The sequence below is a fragment of the Cucurbita pepo genome, unplaced genomic scaffold (assembly GCF_057944985.1).
Source record: "Cucurbita pepo subsp. pepo isolate OVF unplaced genomic scaffold, ASM5794498v1 scafford_15, whole genome shotgun sequence".
NCBI classification, from domain to species: Eukaryota; Viridiplantae; Streptophyta; class Magnoliopsida; order Cucurbitales; family Cucurbitaceae; genus Cucurbita; species Cucurbita pepo.
In genome coordinates this window covers 37598-61101 of record NW_028257920.1, presented here as the reverse complement: position 1 = coordinate 61101, position 23504 = coordinate 37598, and the positions used below count along the sequence as shown (strand labels likewise).

At 37.4% G+C, this 23504-nt stretch overlaps 1 protein-coding gene across 1 annotated transcript; it reads right to left on the bottom strand.

Annotated features, from left to right (window-relative positions):
* Positions 1-12642: 12642 nt before the first annotated feature.
* On the bottom strand, positions 12643-13437 carry LOC147785521 (uncharacterized). The gene has a single exon (XM_087120939.1). The coding sequence runs from the start codon at positions 13435-13437 to the stop codon at positions 12643-12645; it is 795 nt and encodes a 264-aa protein (XP_086977065.1).
* Positions 13438-23504: the final 10067 nt, after the last annotated feature.

The window sequence follows — 23504 nt, the reverse complement described above, 5'->3', positions numbered from 1 at the left end:
ATTTAGATCATGAACCGAAGGTAAGTTGCCTTAACGTCATTATGGTCATTTTATACCGTTATTTGGTTTAACTACTCAACTTTGTGCAATGACTATCAAATTGCATATATAATCTTAACATACCATAGTATGATCAGAATTAAAAGTTTGGCCGAAATTCATTCAGTGGGTTATTTTGATGTTACTTAAATCTCAAGAAATTTGATTGGTTTAGGGTCTTAACTCATGGTTCTTGATATTTTTCTTTCATATATATTTAATTCATACTTGATTTAATGTTTATATAAAAATTCAAGCAATTCCTACAAGTATTTCTTAAGAAAAGTCTAAGATGGTTACTTACCTCGTAGTTGACGTACGGGACCTCCGCTCTCGAGAAATTGGTATCCTAATTGCTTCAAATTTTCTTTGACACAATCCTTAGGGTGTCTAGTTTCTATAACCATAAAGTTTTCATGACAACTGGTCTAGAAGAGGATTAAAATTAAGAAAAATACAGGGAGGGTCACGGTTTAGTTTGACATGGCGGGTTCAACTTAACTGGCCACGTCATCATCCTCTTCCTCTTTTAAGAAGAAGATGCGCATGTCCAATAGCGCTGCCGTTTTAAAACGCCTCTCACCTGCTCCAATCATGACATTGCTCCGCTTGATTTCTTCATGAAACTTAAAGATGGTGTTACAATGAAGAGCTTGGGATTGATTTCATACCTTCTCGTGGATTGTAGCCTAAGTTATTTGCCTCTAAAGTTCATCGGAAAACTAATACTTACCTCTAGTTAAATCAGTTGGTTTGAACGAACATCTTTGAGTGTGTGGCATCAATCTCGCCAGCTCCAATCATGGTATTGCTCCCCTTGATTTCTTCATGAAACTTAAAAATGGTGTTACAAGGAAGATCTTGACATTGACTTCATACCTTCTCGTGAATTGTAGCCCAAGTTATTTGCCTCCAAAGTTCGTTGGAAAACTAATACTTCTCTCTAGTTAAATGAATTGATTTGAACGAAAGTCTTTAAGTGTGTGGCTTTAATATTTATAAATTCTTCTCAATCTATAGCTCACCCAAAAAAGCAGAGAATTGACTTGTTGGGCAACTCGATCTACGACGTTTTAGCTCTAGATTTCTCTCCTATCTCTCTTCCCTCCTCTTTAGATGGAAGACCATGACTGTGTTTTCCAGATAAGAAGTTGTTTTAAGCGTTTTTCAAAGTTTACGCTATAAATGATGTTCATGTAAGAGTTATATTTCCACATTATAGATGAACATGAGACGTTAGTAGCGATACTAAGTATGTGAAAATTTAAGGTCGTTACAGTTAATATCAAAGCTTTAGGTTTTAGATTCTGTAGACTAGCCTACGATGTAGGCTTGGCACATTCCATGGTCCCAACGTCGATGTCCCGTCACCATCAGGTACGTCTTGCATAAGATAAGAAAAGAGAAACATTTTCGAATTCGCATGCATTTTTCTAGTGATATTACTGAAATTGTTGTGATATTTAATGTATTTATTATAGAGTACGATGTGATTTGTTGTATGTTGAGTGATTTTGTTTGCAATATAATGTGACTTTAGTATATGTATTTTTAATAATATATATGCATAGTGATGAACCTTAGACTTAAGAAATGCTATCTTGGTTTCTTGAACCATGCTGCCTAGACCACGCGAAAGAGTAAGACAAGGAAGGGGACGATGTTCTATTAGAGGTAGAGGATGAGGTGAGGCTGAAGAGAGTTAACCTCAAGAAGGATCACAGATGGGGTTTGAATTAGAACCCTTATTGCATGAAATGTTTGTAAGCACCCCTTTGGGGGTAGACTTAGTAGCTAGGGATAGAGTAAAGAATGACCAAGTAATCATAGGGAACCAAACTCTAAGCGTTGACCTGATGGTAGTAAACATGATGGACTTCGACGTCATACTAGGCATGGATTAGCTAGCCGAAAACCATGCTAGTATAGACTATTGTAAAAAGGAAGTAACATATTTGTCACTGGCGGGACCTACCTTTAAATTTAAAGGCACGAGTATCGGGATTACCCCCTAGGTAGTCTTGATGATGAAAGCAAATAGGTTAGTCCAACAAGGCGGATGGGCTATATTAGCATGTGTTGTAGACGTAAGAGGAAAAGAAAAGACCCTAGAAAACGTGTCAATAGTTAACAAGTTCCCAAATGTATTTCTGAATGATCTACCTGGAATATCCCCTTCCTGAGTGGTCGACTTCGTCATCGAACACGAGCTAGGAACTGGGCCTATTTCCAAAGCACCCTATCTCATGGTGCTAACAGAGTTGAAGGAACTCAAGGCGTTTTTACAAGACTTACTGAATAAAGGGTTCATTCGACCTAGCGTATCCCCTTAGAGTGCACCAGTGTTGTTTGTTAAGAAGAAAGATGGATCGATGCGTCGATGCATCGATTACAGAGAGCTAAATAAGAGAACCATAAAGAACAAATACCCTCTGCCTAGAATGGAAGACTTATTCGATCAACTCAGAGAGGCAACAATATTTTCTAAGATAAATCTGCGGTCAGGTTACCATTAAATAAAGATTAAAGAAAAAGACATACCAAAGACAACATTTAGGACAAGGTACGATCACTAGGAGTTCGTAGTGATGTCGTTTGGCCTCATCAATGCTCCAACTGTGTTAATAATGTTAATGAACCGAGGGTTCAAGGACTGTCTCGACACTTTTGTGATCGTGCTCATTGATGACATCCTAGTGTACTAAAAAACAGACTTGGAACACTAGGAACACTTCTGAAAAGTCCTAGCCACCCTAAGAGAGAACAAGTTATACGCGAAGTTCTCAAAGTGTGAATATTGGTTACGACAAGTCTTTTTCCTAGGACAAGTGGTGACAAAGGACGGAGTATCCATAGATCCCACTAAGGTTGAAGCAGTCACAAAGTGGGAACGCCCAACTACGATAACATCAGTATGGAGTTTCTTAGAAAAGGGGTATCATTTATATGAAATGATGCTTGTGAGGCAAGCTTCCAGAACCTAAAAGAGAGATTGGTACAGCCTTGGTACTCACAGTACTTGAAAGCTCAAAAGGGTACGTAATCTATAGTGACGGGTCCAAGAAGGGACTAGGATGTGTGTTAATGCAACATGTAAGGTTGTTGCATACTCGTCCCGTCAACTAAAAGAATACGAAAAGAATTACCCTACCCAAGACCTAGAATTGGCCGCTGTAGTGTTCGTACTAAGAATTTGGCGACACTTCTTGTATGGAGAGAAAACTCAAAGTTTTACCAACCACAAGAGTTTAAAATATTTCTTCACATAGAAAGAGTTAAATATGAGGCAGAGAAGGGGACTAGAATTGGTGAAGGACTACGATGTAGATATCTAGTACCACCCTGGAAAAGCAAACGTGGTCGCAGATGCTTTCAGTAGAAAGATGGCCTACTCTTCGGCCCTCATTACAAGGGAAGTAAGGACACACAGAGAATTTGAGCAAGCCAGCATAGCTATAGCGACCGAGGGAATCATAGCATAGTTGGCAAGACTCACAGTGCAACCTACGCTTAGTCAGAGAATTATTACCTCCCAACGAGAGGATCCTAACGTACAGAAAGTCCTAGGCCAGCTAGACAAAAGTCCAATACACGGATTCTCAAAGACCTCAGATGAAGGACTATTGTATCAGGGACGCTTATTTGTCCTGACAATAGAGGAGTTAAGGAAAGAGATACTAACGGAAGCTCACAACTTGCCATTTTTCATGCACACAGGAAGTACTAAGATGTACCAAGATTTAAAACAACATTTTTGGTGGAAGAGCATGAAGAGGGACGTGACCAAGTTTATGAGCAAGTGCTTAGTTTTTCAACAAGTGAAAGCTCCTAGACAAAAGACAACGAAGATGTTACAGCCCTTAAGTATACCAGAGTGGAAGTGGGAAAACATAGAAATGGACTTCATAGTAGGATTACCCAAAACGCTTAAAGGCTATACAACGATCTGGATAATTATCGATAGGTTGACCAAGTGGGCACACTTCTTACTTTGGAAAGTCAAATATATAGTTGATAACTAGGCACAACTGTATGTGAAGAAATAGTAAGACCTCATGGAGTTCTAGAGTCTATAGTGTCGAATCGAGATCCAGACTTTACGTCAGCGTTTTGGCTCGGACTTAAAAAAGCATTGGGTACTCGGCTCGACTTTGGCACCTCCTTCCACCCCCAAACAGATGTTCAAACTGAGCGCCAAAACTTAGAGGACATTCTATGTTCTTGCATATTAGACGTTAAGGGAAGTTGCACTTTCAAGCCACTATTTGAATGACACCGTTCGAGACCCTTTATGGAAAACGGTGCAGGTCCCCGCTATGTTGGGATGAGGTATGTGAGAGAAAGCTAGTAGGACCCGAGCTAGTCCTAGTCGCCAATGAGACTATCCAAAAAATTTGAGCAAGAATGCGTACCGCTCAACGTAGAAAAAAAAAGTTATGTCAATGTAAGATGTAGAAACTTAGAGTTTGAGGTAGGGGACCCAGTATTCCTAAAGGTAGCACCCATAAGAGGCTTCTTGAGGTTTAGACGTAAGGGCAAATAAGTCCTAGATGCATTGGACCTGCCAAAATTGTCGAGCAAATTGGTATGTAGAGTATAAGTTAGCCCTACCTCCCTACCTCTCAGAAGTACACGAGGTAATTCACGTGTAGATGTAGAGTAAATACATGACGAGCCCTATACACATAATAGACTACGAGCCCCTCCAACTCAATGAAGATTTGAGTTACGAGAAAAACCAATAGAATTTTAACCCAAGAAGTGAAAGTGCTACCCAACCAGGGACATTACGTTCGTTTTGGTGTTGTGTCGGAGCCACCATATCAAGGGGGACACGGTGAGTGCAGGAGGATGAAATAAGAGAATAATACCCCCAGTTAGTACAAGAGTTTGAAAATTTTGAGGACGAAAGTTCTTTTTAGGGGTAGATAATGTAACAAATCGAAATAATAAAAAAAAAACTTAGTCTCCGGTAATTCCAAAACCAGCGCGGAATCGTGTTCCCCAACCCATAAAAATGCCTCCCTCAACCTTCAACCATGGCCACACGAACGTCAACAACCTCCCCAAACCGCTCAGAAGAACTACAACCAAAGAAGAGACGAAAAGAAATTCGAGAGAAGGAGAAAACTAAAGAAAAGCTCTAGCTGGGAAACCCGTGACGTCGAAACCCTTAGCCTCGCATTTTAACCAAATAGATCAACCATGAAAGACCTCACCGACCTTAGTATATTACCCAAAGAGGATTCACAATGTGCATCGTCGAACTTGGAGAGGGAATTTGAAAAATTGAACTTTTGGAAGAATTTATGATCTACCTCCACAAACGTCCAACAACCATGAAACTTTGTAAGAGAGAGAAGAAGAAGATGATGACAGAGAGATGAAGAAGATGGCATCAGAAACCGTCGCAGTGAGGAGAGAGAAAAGGACACCGGAGAATCGCGCTGAGTTGGGTAAGGAAGACGAATCAAATGGATTTAGGTCAGACGCGAATCCAATACCTGAGACCTAAACCCATTGTAGCCTAATCGTTTAGCCTATGACCCGTCTCCAGCCTACTTGTAGAACCCAAAGCCCAAATTCCTCCTCGGACCAATAGCCAAATGTCAATCCAGCCCGCAATCCACGACCCGTGCTTGCCTCTACAAACCCGAGGCCCAAGTTCCCTTGACCCAACCAAACCAGCCCGCAGCCTAACTCACTCGCAGCCGAATCTGTGAACAGAAACTCAGTCAGTAGCCTAGCTATAAACGCGACCGTGAGCCAACCCAAACCGAACCTCGACCCGAGACGCCTACATCGACATGGGCTACTCTGGTGCTGCCACGTGTCCAGTTGCTATGAAAGCAACCCTTCGGCTTTAGCGGTTTGGACGCTCCGATGACGCTTCGGTTGCTCCACTGCTGTTTTAGCCCAGTTTCCACTGTTTCAACCGTCCTAGATCCATTTTCGGCCCCAATTAAGGTAATCGAGGTCGTTTTAGAGTCGTATTTCATATTTATTAAATTATTAGTAATTTAATTGTGAAATACTAATGGAAGGTGGTGAACGGTGTGATAGGAAACAAACTCTGGCACCGTAGGAAGCAGCTCTCAAGGAACGAGAGCTTATGTTTAGCTAATTAGAGAGTACTTGAGCCAAGGCCAACCAAGTAAGTGGCCTTACTATAGGATAGGCTAAAAATTGTATGAGTTATGATTATGTATGAACTGTGTTGTACGATGTCATATGTTAGTATATGATGATGATAAGTTATGATGATGTATGAGTTGTATCGTATGATGCCATATACTAGTATATAATGATGTATGAGTTGTATCATATGATGTCATATATTAGTGTATGATGATGTATGAGTTATGATGATGTACGAGATATGATGATGTATGAGTTATGATGATGTACGAGATATGATGATGTATGAGTTATGATGATGTACGAGATATGATGATGTATGAGTTATGATGATGTACGAGATATGATGATGTATGAGTTATGATGCTTTATGATGTGCGTAGTATATATATATTTCGATGAATGACGTACTTGATATGCTTGATGCACTTTATGACAATATGATGAGCATGATGATTGTGTGACGTTTACCTTAATATGATGATATTTTCCATATTGAGCATGCTATATGATGATGAGTGCCATATTTCATCATGTCGTTAGATCGACATACGACACAACCTTAAGAGCATGAAAATGATATTAATATAAATATCCACGAGTATGTGTTACCTAGAGTAACAAAGAGAGGCAACGATATTTTCTAAGATAAATCTGCAGTCAGGTTACCGTTAAATAAAAATTAAGGAAAAAGACGTACCAAAGACACCATTTAGGACAAGGTACGATCACTATGAGTTCGTAGTGATGTCAGTTGGCCTCACCAATGCTTCAACTGTGTTAATAATGTTAATAAACCGAGGGTTCAAGGACTGTCTTGACACTTTCGCGATCGTGCTCATTGATGACATCCTAATGTACTCGAAAACAGACCAGGAACACTTCTGAAAAGTCCTAGCGGCCCTAAGAGAGAACAAGTTATACGTGATGTTCTCAAAGTGTGAATATTGGTTACGACAAGTCTTTTTTCTAGGACACGTGGTGAAAAAGGACGGAGTATCTGTAGATCCCACTAAGGTCGAAGCGGTCACAAAGTGGGAACGCCCAACTACGATAACATCCGTACCGAGTTTCTTAGGACTTGTGGATACTATCGATGGTTTGTGCAGGACTCCACTAGGATAGCCTCGCCTTTGACATAGTTAACGAGAAAAAGGGTTTCATTCATATGGAATGATGCTTCTGAGGCAAGCTTCCAGAACCAAAAAGAGAGATTGGTAACAATCCTGGTACTCACAGTACCTGAAAGCTCTTAATGGTACGTAATCTATAGTGATGCATCCATGAAGGGACTAGGATGTGTGTTAATGCAACATGTAAGGTTGTTGCATACCGTCTCGTCAACTAAAAGAATACGAAAAAAGTTACCCTACCCACGACCTAGAGTTGGCCGTTGTAGTGTTCGCACTAAAAATTTGGCGACACTTCTTGTATGGAGAGAAAACTCAATGTTTTACCAACCACAAGAGTTTAAAATATTTCTTCACCTATTAAGAGTTAAACATGAGGCAGAGAAGATGACTAGAATTGGTGGGACTACGATGTAGATATCCAGTACCACCCTGGAAAAATAAACGTGGTCGCAGACGCTTAGAGTAGAAAGACGGCCTACTCATCGGCCCTCATTACAAGGAAAGTAAGGGTACAAATAGAATTTGAGCAAGCCAGCATAGTTGTAGCGAGCGAGGGAATCATAGCACAGCTGGCCAGACTCATAGTGCAACCTACTCTTAAGCAGAGAATTATTACCTCCCAACGAGAGGATCCTAACGTGCAGAAAGTCCTAGGCCAGCTAGACGCAAGTCCAGTAGACGGATTCTTAAAGTCCTCAGATGAAGGACTATTGTATTAGGGACGCCTATGTGTCCTAGCAATAGTCGTTAAGGAAAGAGATACTGACGGAAGCTCACACCTTGCCATTTTCCATGCACCCAGGAGGTACTAAGATGTACCAAGATTTAAAACAACATTTCTTGTGGAAGAGCATGAAGATGGACGTGACCAAGTTTGTGAGCAAATGCTTAGTTTTTCAACAAGTGAAAGCTCCTAGACGAAAGACAGTGGGGATGTTACAACCCTTAAGTATACCGGAGTGGAAGTGGGAAAACATAGCAATAGACTTCATAGTAGGATTACCCGAAACCCTTAAAGGCTATACAACGATCTGGATAATTGTCGAAAGGTTGACCAAGTGGGCACACTTCTTACCTAAAAAAGGCACATATATAGTTGATAACTAGGCACAACTGTATGTGAAGAAATAGTAAGACTTCATGGAGTTCTAGTGTCTATAGTGTCGAATCGAGATCCACGTTTTACGTCAGCGTTTTGGCCCAGACTTCAAAACGCGTTGGGTACTCGGCTCGACTTTGGCACCTCCTTCCACCCCCAAACAGATGGACAAACTGAGCACCAAATCTTAGGGGACATTCTACGTTCTTGCGTATTAGACTTTAAGGGAAGTTGCGCTTTCAAGCCACTATTTGAATGACACCGTTCGAGACCCTTTATGGGAAATGGTGCAGGTCTCCGCAATGTTGGGATGAGGTAGGTGAGAGAAAGCTAGTAGGACCCGAGCTAGACCTAGTCGCCAATGCGACTATCCAAAAAATTTGATCGAGAATGTGTACCACTCAAAGTAGACAAAAAAAAAGTTATGCCGATGTAAGACGTAGAGACTTAGACTTTGAGGTAGAGGACCAAGTATTCCTAAAGATAGCACCCATGAGAGGCTTCTTAAGGTTCAGACGTAAGGGCAAGTAAGTCCTAGATATATTGGACCTGTCAAAATTTTCGAGTGAATTGGTATTTAGTGTATAAGTTAGCCCTACCTCCCTACCTCTCAGAAGTACATGAGGTAATTCACGTGTAGATGTCGAGTAAATACATGACGGGCCCTATACACATAATAGATTACGAGCCCCTCCCACTCAATGAAAATTTGAGTTACGATAAAAACCAATAGAATTTTAACCCAAGAAGTGAATGTGTTACCAAACAGGGACATTACGTTCATTTTGGTGTTGTGTCCGAGCAACCATATCAAGGGGGACACGGTGAGTGTAGGAGGATGAAATAAGAGAATAATACCCCCAGTTAGTACAAGAGTTTGAAAATTTTGAGGACGAAAGTTCTTTTTAGGGGTAAATAATGTAACGAATATGAAATATAAAAAAAAAACTTAGTCGCTGGTAATTCCGTGAACCGTACGAAATTGTGTTCCCCGACCCCTCACAACGCCTCCTTCAACCTTCAACCATCGCCACATGAACGTCAACAACCTCCCCAATGTTGAAATTGAAATTGGTCTGATACCAATTTGTTGAAATTGAAATCGCTCTAATACCAATTTGTAGAAAAATAAAGCCGCTCCGATACCAACTTGAGAAAAAAATACTCGCTTTGAATATAACTCATTTAGATAACTCTCACGAAACTTTAAAAAGGGGTATCGAAAGGGAGAGAGACAAGGAGACAAAGAAGTTCTCCAAAGGTTATTACACAATAACTCAGACAATAAATTGCTCTCTGTTTTTTTCTCTCTCTTGTTCTTTTATTCTCTAGACATTTTACACTATACATAAGACCCCTTTTATAGTTTTTCTAAGGCTAAGTTGAGCAGTATCTTCCTCATTTTTCTGTCTCCCATAACCCTTTTCCCTCTCAAATTTAGTGCCATCACTCTTCTCTCTCCCATAAGCCTTACCCCTCTCAAATTTCGTAATGGTCTTTTTCACAAAATAACAAACAAAAAATCATAATTTTTTTTCTTCTCTCTCCTGCATTTAAGTTTATTTTTCAACACCTAAACCACTTAGAACAACTACAACCAAAGAAGAGACGAAAAAAATTCGTGAGAAGGAGAAAACTGAAGAAAAGCTCTAGCAGGAAAACTCGTGATGTCGAAACCCTCAACCCCACAATTTAACCAAACAGATCAACCATGAAAGACCTCACCGACCTTAGTATATTCCCCAAAGAGGATTCACAATGTGCATCGTCGTCCTCGAAGAGGAAATTCGAAAAATCAAACTTTTGGAAGAATTTCTTATCTACCTCCACAAGCGTCCAACAATCACGAAACTTTTTGAGAGAGAGAAGAAGAAGATGATGAAAGATAGATGAAGAAGGTGGCATTGAAACTGTTGCAACAAGGAGAGAGAAAAGGACACTAGAGAATCGCGCTGAGTTGGGTAAGGAAGACGAATCGAATGGATTCGGGTCAAACGCGAGGCGAGGCTATTCTAGCGAAGTCTTGGACCCTTCGATAGTAGCTTGCTAACCCTAGGAAGCTTCATATCTCTGTAACTGTAGTTGAGTGTTCCCATTTAGTGATGACTTCTATCGTTGTGGATGAAAGAAAAAAAGTAACAAAATGGGAGAAGAAGCGAAGACACACAAATTAATTTTCTTCTTTTTGTGGTGTGTTTAGAACTTGCACCATTTTCCTTATATAATAAAAATTTTACCCATTTCTACTACAAATGAGCAAGCACTCCACCATTCCTTCCACTACTTCCAATATCTCCGGCCTTTTTTCATGGAGAAATAAGCAACAGAAATAAAATAAATACTAACCACTATTTTTTTTTTTTTTAACAAAAAAAAAAACTTATAAAGCAAAATATATTAAAAAAAGAAAACAAGTTTATAACCAACAATCACTCATCTAAACTTGTTTAACTATGTTGAAACGACTTTCTTCAAGCCAATCTTCTCTCTTATCCCCAGGAACCGTTGTCTTGCTAACGGCTTTGTCAGAATATTCGCCAACTGTTCATCTGTGTTCACATATTCCAGTTCAATAGCTTCAGTTTGTACACATTGGCGAATAAAGTGGAACCTGGTATCAATGTGCTTACTTCGATCATGGTAAACAGGATTTTTCGCCAACGCTATAGCTGACTTGTTGTCAACATTAAGCTTGGGTTTTACTTGCAGTTGACTGATGTTACTCAAAATCCTGCCCAACCATACTCCTTGACATGTTCCAGCAGTTGCGGCTATATACTCAGCCTCGCATGATGACAAAGCCACCACCTTCTACCTCTGTAATACCCAGATTATTGGATTTACTCCCAAATAGTACAACACTCTAGTTGTACTCTTTCTATCATCAATATCCCCAGTCATATCACTATCGCTAAATCCTACCAGCTCTACATTCGATAGCTTCTTATAAACACAGCCAAAACTTAGAGTACCTTTCACATACCTCAATATTTGTTTTACTGTTGTGAGATGTGAAGTTGTTGGTGCCTCCATGTATCTACTCATCACATAAACTGAGTAGGCTATGTCGGGTCGGGTATTAACCAGATAGCATAAGCTTCCAATAAAACTTTTGTAAAGTGTTTTATCAACCGCAGGTTCTCCATTCCCATTTTTGCTCATCTTCATTCTTGGTTCCATGGGAATCAAACAAGGATTGCACTCCCCCATTCCTAGCTTCTCTAGGATTTTTCTTGCATATATGGCCTGACATAAAGTGATTGATTCACTACTTTGTCGTACCTCAATACCCAAGTAATAGCTCAAAAGTCCAAGATCGCTCATCTCAAATTTCTGGTGCATCTCTTCCTTGAACTGAGCTATAACTTGTTTGTTTGAGCCGACTATGATTAAGTCATCCACATATGTGCCGATTATCATTGCTTCAACTCCATTAATATTCTTGTAGAGAGCATATTCCTGTGGACATCTAACAAAACCAAGTGACTGCAAACATTGATCAAGTTTAAAATTCCAGGCTCTCGGAGCCTGTTTTAATCCATACAAGGCTTTACGTAGTTTTAACACCATGTTTGGATTTTCCTTGTTAACGAACCCTTCTGGTTGAGCAACATACACCTCCTCTTCGAACTTGCCATTCAGAAAAGTTGTGTTTACATCCATATGATGTACTTCCCAGTTCTTAAAGGCTGCATAGGCAAGAATTAATCTCACTGTTTCTAACCTGGCCACTAGTGGGAATACTTCACTGTAATCTACACCAAACTGCTGTACATATCCCTTTGCCACGAGTCTCGCCTTATGTTTCATGATTTCTTCATCTGGATTTTTCTTTAATTTAAAAATCCATTTGATGCCGATTACTTTATGATTCTTCGGAAAATCTGTGAGTTCCCACGTTCTGTTCTTTTCAATGGAGAGAATTTGAGACATCATGGCATTCCTCTAGTTTTCATTCCTAGCAGCTTTCTTATATGAAGTTGGTTCCTCTATAGAAAGAAGACAAAGGTCCACTGCTTCCTCCTCTGCTTCATTCAGTTCTCTATAAATATCTTCTAGAGACCTGAATTTTTTCGGCATCGATGAGCTTGACAATGATGCATTTGAGGTATTGTCTGGCGTTGATAAATTTGAGAGCACTATTCCTCGACCACAAATGTCTATTGCAGAGTTATCACCGAAGCGTACCTTTCAAACAACAGATGTGTCGAGCTCACGAAACACCCTTCTTTCTCATGACATATGGTTGCTTGCTCTAGTATCTAGGTACCAGGAATTTTTAGTTCCAATATTGGCTGATGACGGCACTATAGTTTCATTCAACATCACAAAATTAGGGTCTTTGTCATGTGTGGTTTTAATTTCACACGCCTCTATCATCAGCAATGAAGACTCCTCATCCTTTTGCATCTCTATCAAGTTGAGTTGTTCGTCTTTTGTGGAACACTCTGATGCAAAGTATCCCATTTGCTGACACCTGTAACGTTTAATTTTACTTTTTTCAAATTTCTTCTTTTGAGTTTGCGACTCTCCTTCATCTCCTCGATGCCAGTCACTTCTCCCACGGCCTCTCCATCTTCCACGACCCCGTCCCCTGCCTCCTTTGGAACTGCCTTGATCCTTCCATTCTTTCTTTGAGGATTTTGCATTCTCTCGTTCCTTCCATTCTGCATGAGTGAGGAGAACGGTTTCATCCTTTTCTTCAAACCCTTGCAACCTTTCTTCATGTACCTTGAGTGATCCAATAATCTCATCAACGGATTTCGTTTTGAGATCACTGAACTCCTCAATCGTTGAAGTGATTTGAAGAAACTTTGCAGAGGTGGATCTTAGAAGTTTCTTAACTACTTGGATATCATCCACAGTATTGCCGAGCCCTCTCAATTTGTTGACAATAATGGTGAGTTTTCCTGAATACTCATCAATACTTTCTGAATCACCCATCCTCAACGCTTCAAACTCCTGCCAAAGAGTCTGCGTTCTAACTTCTTTCACTCTTTCCGCACCTAGATTAATATTTTTCAACATGATCTCTTTTTTTGTTCTTTATTGTTCTCTTTTTTTACTCCTCATAGTTAATACATAGGCGCATCGACCCGTCTTTCTTTTTCACAAACAACATCGGCACACACCAACAAAATAAATTAGGTCGAATGAAACCCTTTTATAGTAAGTCTTGTAGTTGTAATTTTAGTTCCTTTAATTCTATTGGAGCCATGTGGTATAGTGCTTTAGAGATAGGTCCAGTTCCTGGTTTGAGTTCTATCCCGAAGTCTACAGCTCGTAAAGGGGAAACTCCTAGTAAATCCTCTGGGAAGACACTTGGAAATTCGTTTACTATGGATACCGTATCCATTGTTTTCTCTTTTCCTTTTACGTCCACTGTAACCTAAAAATAGCAACTAAAACTTTTTGAACAAACTAACATGGCTTGTACTTTTAACTCTCTAGTGATGAGGACAAACGAGTGTGCCGTTTTATAACTTAGGGCATCTCTGACTACGTTTGCCTTTCCAGGGTGGTACTGGATATCTATATCGTAGTCCTTCACTAATTCCAACCAACGAAATTTTTTTTGGGTGAAGAAATATTTTAGGCTATTGGTGGTCTGTGTAAATTTGGGTCTTTTCTCCATACACGGAGTGTCACCATATCTATATTGCTGTAATAGCCCAAAAATAAATAAAGAAATAAAGAATAAAAATAATTATAAAAATAGTTAAAATTACAATAATAAAAAAATAAAATTAATTAATTAATTAATTAAAAAAATAAAAAAATAAAAAAATAAATCTTTCCCCATCTCTCTCCACTGACCTCTTTCCCACAATTATCTGTCCTCTGCCCATCTAAGCTGGAAAAAAAAAGAAAAAAAAAAAGAAAAACCTGACAAAAAAAAAAACAGAAAACAATCATCTTGAGATTTGAGAAGAAGTATTTGAATAGATTGCAGATTTAGAGATCTTTGTCCGTTATTACGGTAAAATTCTATCTGAGAACTCCTTTTCCTTTATAGCTATGCTTATAAGAAATTAATTTAGGATCAAATATTCTTTCCTATCTTACCGTATGTAATAATCAGATCCCATGTTCAATTAATTAGATTTCTTTTTAGCATCGGAAGTTATAGGAAATAAGGTTAGAATCAATATAATTTTAGCTGGCAGATCCATAAATCTGTAAGATAGTGGCCAAATTAAAATTGGCCAATAATATCGGTCGAAAATAAATATAGAATTAGAGTAATATTTATTTACAGATGTTTACAAAACTGAGAATCTATTTACAGAATGGGAATGAAAATAATTACCATGAGGGAGGAGGGAAGATTGAGGGAAGATTTGTTAAACAGAATTTAAAACTATGACAGGAGATATCAGAGGGCATGAAACTCCATTAAATTCTGTCTAACAGTAAATATCATAATTTCAACAAGGTAAATTAGAGAAATAATTGTATAGAGTTCAAACTTGAAACTGATATCATGGGCTCACATAGGTTGGCTTGGATTTCAAAGGACGGAATCGAACTTTCAGTAAGGATATATACGTGACAACGACTTAAGCTATCCATGTAAGTGACCTTACTATCGGCAAGGTTATATTTGATGTTGACACGTGCCCTGTGGTTCTGCACGTGTCATATATATTGATATGTGTGAATTGTCTGAGGATCGATATGCTTCCTATATGTTATGTTATGTTATGTTATTATATGTGGATTGTATGATAATAATTATGGTACGATGTGCTCTAGGAGATGTTAAAGATAGGGTACGAGAAGGATGCACAAAATGAAATGTAACGATAGGAGTAAGATACGTTCATGAAATGTTAGAGTTAGGTTACATACCGAAGTGCTATGGATAGGAGAGATTGATGAAAGAATACGGTCAGGTTATGGGTAGAAAGGGATAGGTTTGTGATAGATTGATAGAACGATATCGTTAGGGTACGTTCTTGTGACGATATGACCAAGGTACGTCACGTAATGATATGTCTGTGATAGGTATAGGAACGTTAAGGCTATGGTAAGTTAGAGAACGATATGATTATGAAGTGTTTACGTTATGACTTGGTTATGATATGATACATTGTATGCTAGATTATTGTGCTTAAGTACAAAATCATGTGAACGTGAATGTATGTTATTTATGTTGCTTAGTTGATGTGATATGAATGCATGTGACGATGTGTGACCCTTGCACGATTATGGCTTGTTGTATGAGTATTGGAATGTAACTGAATGAATTGTATGACATGAAATACGGTAAATTGCATGATACATAACCCTGCTAGGAATATGTATGATATGTAACAGAATGAGAATGAGAATGACATGTAAGCATGAAAACGTGACACGGGGTTATGTTCATTAAATGATGACTGTAGGATTAGTGGGACCTCATGCATATTGTGTGATCATGCATTTGGGGGGATACCCCTATCCCATCACGAGGGTACGGACGCGTACATCCAAATGGCAGGACAACGATCGTTATGTCCTGCATAGCATTGCGTGACGGTTTTAGTTTTAACGGGTCCCGGTGGGCCCCTAGAGCATGCCCACCGACTAGGGACAGTGGCCCAGCGGTGTGCGAACTAGCTGGTGAGCTCATACTCGCACGTATGGGCTGCGTGTAGAGTATATGGTACACGTCCACGATTACCTGTTAGGATTACACCGTAGGGAAAATGAAACGAAACGAAACGAAAAAGAAACGAAACGAAACGAAACGAAATGAAACGAAACGAAAGATAGGTCCCATCATTTTATTGCATGTGATTGTTGCATTTAACCCCAATAGTGGGGTCACTTACTGAGTATTTCTTTAAATACTCAAGCCATGTGCTACTACATTTTTTAGGTTAAGGCAAGGCATTCCTGTACGGCTGACGACGGCATCGCAACTCGAGATCATGGCACATGCATAGGATAGTGGTATTCATTTTCTTAGACTTAGGATAGAATAAGATGTTTTAAACTTAAACGCTTATTTATTTTATTTCGGGTCTTTTGTTGTGTCGTTTTAAAGATGTTTTCGAAACACGTAAGTCCATGGCTGTGTTTTTAAGTTAAAGGTTATATTTTATGGAATTTAAATGAAGTCTTTCGCATTCAAAGTTTATGGTATGTATACAGTAGCGACCTTAAATTAAGTAGAAAATTTCGGGTCGTTACAATTGCGAATACTACTGCGGCCGATTCTAGGTTGTGCGTAGGGTAGTTTTTCTCATATTCTTTCAATTGGCGTGATGCATAAGCAACAACCTTACAATGTTGCATCAACACGCACCCTAATCTTTTTTTAGATGCATCGTTGTAGATTACGTATCCCTCCGAGCTTTATGATCACATGAGCATTGGAGTTGACACTAGTCTTTATTTTAGGTCTTGGATGCTGGCCTCACATGCGTCATTGCATATAAAAGGTATGTTCTTCCTTGTAAAATGTGTAAGAGGCGAGGCTATTCTAGTGAAGTCTCGGACAAATTTCGATAGTAGCCTGCTAACCCCAGGAAGCTTCATACCTCTGTAACCGTAGTTGGATGTTCCCATTTAGTGACAACTTCTATCATAGTGGAGTCACTTAAATCCCATCTTTAGACACTACGTGTTCTAAGATTGAGACTTTTTGTAGCCAAAATGCACATTTGGAAAATTTGGCGTACAACTTGTTCTACCTTAAGATAGTTAAGACTTTTCGGAGGTGTTCCTGGTGTTCTTGATCCGTTTTCAAGTATATTAGAATGTTGTTTATGAACATCATAACAAACATGTTTAGACATTCCTTGAATACATGGTTTATTAATTTCATGAACACGACTGGGGCGTTGGTGAGGCAAAATTACATCACTACAAACTCGTAGTTGCCATATCTTGTTCAAAGGTTGTTTTCGATACATCTCATTCCTTAATCTTAATCGGATGATAGCTTGATCGAAGGTCTATCTTGGAAAATACTGTCGCCTCTCGGAGCTAGTAGAATAAATCCTCGATGCGAGGGAGTGGGTAGTTGTTCTTTATTGTTCTCTTGTTTTACTCCCTATAGTTAATACATAGGCGCATGGACACGTCTTTCTTTTTCACAAACAACACCAGCACACACCAACAAGATAAACTAGGTCGAATTAAACCCTTTTATAGTAGATCTTGTACTTGTAAATTTAGTTCCATTAATTTCGTTGGAGCCATGTGGTATAGTGCTTTAGAGATAGGTCTAGTTCCTGGTTTGAGTTCTATCCGAAGTCTACAGCTCGTGAAGGAGAAACTCCTGGTAAATCCTCTAGGAAGACACTTGAGAATTCGTTTACTATGGATGTCGTATCCATTGTTTTCTCTTTTCCTTTTACGTCCACTGCGCATGTTAGTATAGCCCATCATCCCTGTTGGATCTCTCGTAGTACTAGTGAATGGGTGCGAATCATACCGCTTGAAGTCTCGTAGCCAGTTCACTACTCTAGTAGATTGCAAGTGTTGGATTGTTGGGTGATCATTATGACATGCATCATGACCTAAAACGACTCCCGCATCAAACTAGTAATGGGGTCTATTCAAGTCACTGGTGCTGCTAGAGGTGGTGCAGCTTGTGGCGGTACAACTTGAGGCAATGCAGCTGCATCCTTCCTAGTTACTAATCCTTCGCGAGGTGAGCTCTCTTTAGCCTCACCTCTTCCTCTACATCTAATAGGGGGTCTCCCCTTCCTCTTCTTCATCTTCCACATCCTCTAGGTGACATGGTTCTAAAAACCAAGATAATTCTATTTAAGTCTATCATTTACTAACAATACAATATCATAGTACACAAAAAAAAATTCATACAACATTGCAAGCATATAATAGCGAAATTAAATCAAGCATCATGCTGCAATATATAATATAATTAAAGCTCATCAATTTTCATGCTACATAACATTTAAAACATAGAGCCAATCACAATAAATATCATCATGACATTTTCCTTTTTTAATCTTATGCATTGTGTATATAATGGTGACAGAGCATCAATGATTGAACCATGGAACACATCAATTTTTACTTGCTTTATTTATTATTGTTCTTATATAGTTTTAAATATGTTTTCAAACTCGTAAGTCCATGACAGTGTTTTAAGTTGAAGTAATGTTTTAAGATAAAGATTATGTTTCACGATGATGTTTTAAATGTTTCTTTCACACAAGAGCATAGACTATGATGATGGTAGTGACTTTAGGTTAGTAAAAATCTAGGGCCATTACATGTGATGTACTGATGATGTGATTTATGTTATGGTGTAATACGTTCGACGATATAATACATGAGGAGACATGCATTATGATATGATGTGATATGTCTATGACATCATGTCTATGATATGATATTTCTATGATATAATATGTTGAAGGACATGTTATGTGCATGGTACGACATAATATGATGTATGATAGGAATGATACGGTATTCAACCCCGATACATGTCTTAAAGACAATGTTGAAAAATGATATGATATGAAGGAAAATGGAAGGAGTTTTTTAGATGCATCAGGGAATGTCTCCTTTTACGATGTTACAAATGCGTACGTCATGAGACAAGAAAATGATCATTATTTCTAACATAATGTTGCGATGATCATGATCATGCCTCGCAAGACACTCGAGATTTGCTGACCTCCGGACGTCTGGCTATGGACAACCAGCTCGACTATGATGGGTCTAGGGGGCGTGCGAACCGCCTGAAGACTCACACTTGCACGCACATCCAATTTTATCCAGACTGGAAGCCACCCCTACGATGGTTTTAATGATAGGTCCCTAAGCATGAGTTGCATGTGTTTGCATTCCGTGACCCTAATAGTGGAGTCACTTATTGAGTATTTCCTAAAATACTCAAGTCGTGTGTCACTTCTATTACAGGTAAAGGCAAGACACCCCTGTAGAGCTGACGACGACATCACAAGTAAAGACCATGGCACATGCATAGGATAATGGTATTTCATTTCTTAGACTTTAGGTTAGTACACGGTGTTTTTACTTTTAATGTTTATTTTTTCTATTCAATATTTGGTTATGTTGTTTTAAATATATTTTCGAACACGCAAGTCCATGACAGTATTTTATGATAAAGTTTTAAAGATTTATTTCCGCATAAGAGAGTATGTCGTGATGACGATAGCGACTTTAGGTTAGTAGAAATCTAGGGTTGTTACAGTTGGTATCAGAGTTCTAGGTTATAGATTCTGTAGACTAGCCTATGAGATAGGCTTGACATGTTCCATGGTCCCACATCTTATGCCCCCCGATCATCATCAAGTATGTCATGGATAAGATAAGAAAAGGAAATGTTGTTGATTTCATATGTTGTTACTGCTTGGTCATTATCAACTATAACTCCTAATTAAATTTTGACACCATTGACTGTATTATTGTTGACTTAGTTATATGTTTATTTTAATACAGAATTGGTATGATTTACCCAGCATGGAATATGAATGTTAATTAATATATTGATAGTGTTTAGATTAGTAAGGTTTGTACCATTTATGGGGAGCTAGAGTTTAGTATTTATGTTAGATGTCTTGAACATAGTTAAAATACGCAGTGTTATGACCATAGAGATGGGAAAAATGTATCAACGTATACTGACGATTAAATATATTCAAATGAAAACGACCAAGAAAACTTGAGAGATGACAGCATCTTATAGTCTGGTACAGATATTAAAAGTGGTAGTGTCGAAAGGAAATTTCGTCACTATGAAGTATGTAAATATGAAATTTAAGTATCGGTGTGAACAAAAAAAAAAAAAAAAAAAAAAGAGCTAACACAGTAAAAGTTGAAACATTGTATACCTAAACTCATTTATGAATGACATAAATGACTTTAATGTGAGCTAAGCTCAGGAAGTCGTGAGATGTAGAAAACCACCCTGCCTAACACTAACTGATTAAACTATTGATCTTGTTGACAGAAGAAAGCAAGTCATCTAGAAGAAAGTGAGAAAATTGAAATTGAGGTTGAGGTAAGTATTTAAGTTCTCCAATACTAAATTGAGGTTGAAATTGATTACAATGTGCCTAAGCCACAATCATACTAAATGGATTCTATTGTTCATGAAATTTTAGGAGAAGACTCAATATGATATGATAAGGTTATGTATGAAATTTGATAATAATTAGATTATGATAAAAGGCTAAACCAAGGGTACGTGTAAAATGACTAAAATTCCCCTATAATTATATATAGCTGGCTTAGGAGCAAAGTGACCCCTAAATGACATTTAATTGAATGAGACTTATGTTACAAGGCCATTAAAATCTGTTGAGGATTTAAACCAAGATTTGCAGTGGTAAATAACCAAAATATCCCTATAAGAATTCTAAGATGTTTTCAAGATCTTAAATACTCAAAATACTACGAAAAGTTATGAGACTCCTTTACAAAATAAGGGTAAGTATGAAAGATTTTAAGGAGATTATAACAACTTAGGGATATGAGCTAAGAGAAAAAGTATGTAACTACCCCTCAAGACACTTGATAAGGAATCAAGGTTTTTATGAGTACTAAGTGACAAGATACATATGAAAGATTTATGCATGTAGAAAAATATTTATGACTCATATGGATTAGGGTGTACTTGTTAAGAATTTTTCTTTAGTTGTATTTCAAGACTTAACAAAAAAACTCTTGAACGAGAACCCGAGATATTTTAAAGACCTCCCGATGAGTAGTGCAATATGGTCTTACGACAATGAATACGTCGTAGGAAACTATGAACACCTAGGTGTAGGTACTTCAACTATGTCACAAGGAACCCGTGAATCCTTGGACATAGGTATGTAAATTGTATCGCACCGAACACATGAAGCTTTGGATGCAAATATTAAGACTATGTCACGGGGAATGCATGAAGCCTCGTGCATTTATTTATTAAATATAAGGAACAAATTAAGGTAACAAAAGTCAAGAGATAGGAGTTGAAGAAAGTTCTCTTAAGTATAGGAGTTGAAGAAAGATAATGTTTCAAAGATTTTCTTTTAAGTTTCAATGTGGTAGTTATGAGTGACTGTGAGGTCTTTTAACTCATTAATACCCACAACTTGTATAATTTAATGAACTAGATATTCGAGAAGGTTTTTAAACTAGTTTGTAATGGTCTAAATAAATTCTAAAGGGAGTAATTGGACAAACTAGCTAATAATTATAAATTTTAGTGTTTAAACAAAATATCCTTAGAACCCTGAAATGTTTCATCAATATTCTTAAAAAATAATAATAATAAAAAATAAATAAATAAAAATAAAAAATAAGTTTATTGTTAGTGAGATGAAACCGTTAATATCTTGTTTGAAAATACAATTCAACTTTCAAACGTTTTGTTAATACTCATAATTTAAAAAAAAAAATTCAAAAATACTCTTAAATCACTTTTCTCTTCAATTTTGTTTTGAAGTCTCTTGTTTATGGACATTTCCTAATATGAATATAAAACAATTCAATATTTAAATAAACAATTTATTTTCAATCTTATTCTTGAGTATTTTTAAATTGGTGTTAACAAATTCGTTCATATACATAAGAATACAGTTTGACTCGTCTACTCTATTTCGAGTCAACAAAGATATCATAGGCTTTGCAGTGTACCCAAAATAAAATGGCGAGACCAAGTTATCGTTTTATCTATTCATATCCTATATTTAAAATATTGTGCATAAAATCATTCAACCACATGAGAAAGAACAATATTACTAGCGAACAAATGAAGACCTTTGTATGTTAGACTAACATGATAACCAACTATACCACAAGACTAAATGATGTGCAAATTTTGTTCTATATTATGATATAATGTTCTAAAATCCAGGAGTAAAAAGAAGGATAAAATTAGAATTTTAAATCTTTTTTTTTTTAATTCTAGAATTAATTGTGCAATATTGGAAGGCTTTTCATTGTTATTTGAGCAATAGGTCCAACTCTTTAATTGTAACGACTTACAAAAAATAATAATTATAACAATAATAAAGAAATAAATAAATAATTAACCCATCCCTTCCTTCATTGATATCTTAGGACTCCTTCCTCAAATATCACTCTTCAACCCCTACTCTAACTACCAGTTATGCTAGAGAGAATAAAAAAATAGATTGGAAAAGATTCACATACAAAGCTAGAGAAAGAATATAAAAATAGCCCCTACTCCAACTATCAGTTATGCTAGAGAGAGAATAAAATGGCTTTGATATCATGATAGATGATCACCACCAACTATCAGTTATGCTAGAGAGAGAATAAAATTGCTCTGAGACCATGTTAGATGAACACGACTCTCCACAATGGTATGATATTGTCCACTCTGAGCATAAGCTTTGTTTCGAGCTTTCCCAAAAGGCCTCATACGAATGGAGATAGTATTCTTTGATTATAAACCGATAATCATTCCTTAAATTAGCTGTGGGACTCTCATCCAACAGAATTAAACGGCTAAACAAAATTAAACGAAAAAAAGAAATCAGATTTAGAAGTAAAGAAGATTCAGTGGATAGAACTAAACACTAAAACTAAATACAGAGATAAGATTCAATTAATAGAATTAAAAACTAAAACTAAATATGGAGAGAAAAGAAAATAAAGACAAAGATTTGGTGGAAAAAAAACTCTACGATAAAACAATTAAAAATTAAAACTAAATATAAAAAAATGGAGATTTAGTGAAAAGAGCTCCACATAAAACAAAAGAATTAAAAATTAAAATTAAATACTGGGAGAAAAGAAAATAACCCCGAGGAAAAAATAAAATACAGACCAAGACTAATAGAAAAAAAAGGAAAAATTCAATAAATAGAATTTAAAATTAAATATAAAAAGAAAAATGGAGATAGGGTGAAAAGAACTAAACCCAGCAAAAAAAATTGAACTTTAAATATCTCGGACTTTTATTCATGCAAATATTCTAATGTTCACATGAAATCTAACATAATCATTATAAATTAAAGGAATAATTTTGTACAAGTTCGAATTTAAAACTGATGTCATGGGCTCACATAAGTTGACTTGGATTTCAAAGGATAGAATTGAACTTTAAATTAGTGACAACAACTTAAGCTAATCAGGTAAGTGGC

Bases quoted from the DNA above. Each gene is read 5' to 3' on its own strand.
- LOC147785521 (XM_087120939.1), bottom strand. From the start codon at position 13,437: ATGTTGAAAAATATTAATCTAGGTGCGGAAAGAGTGAAAGAAGTTAGA.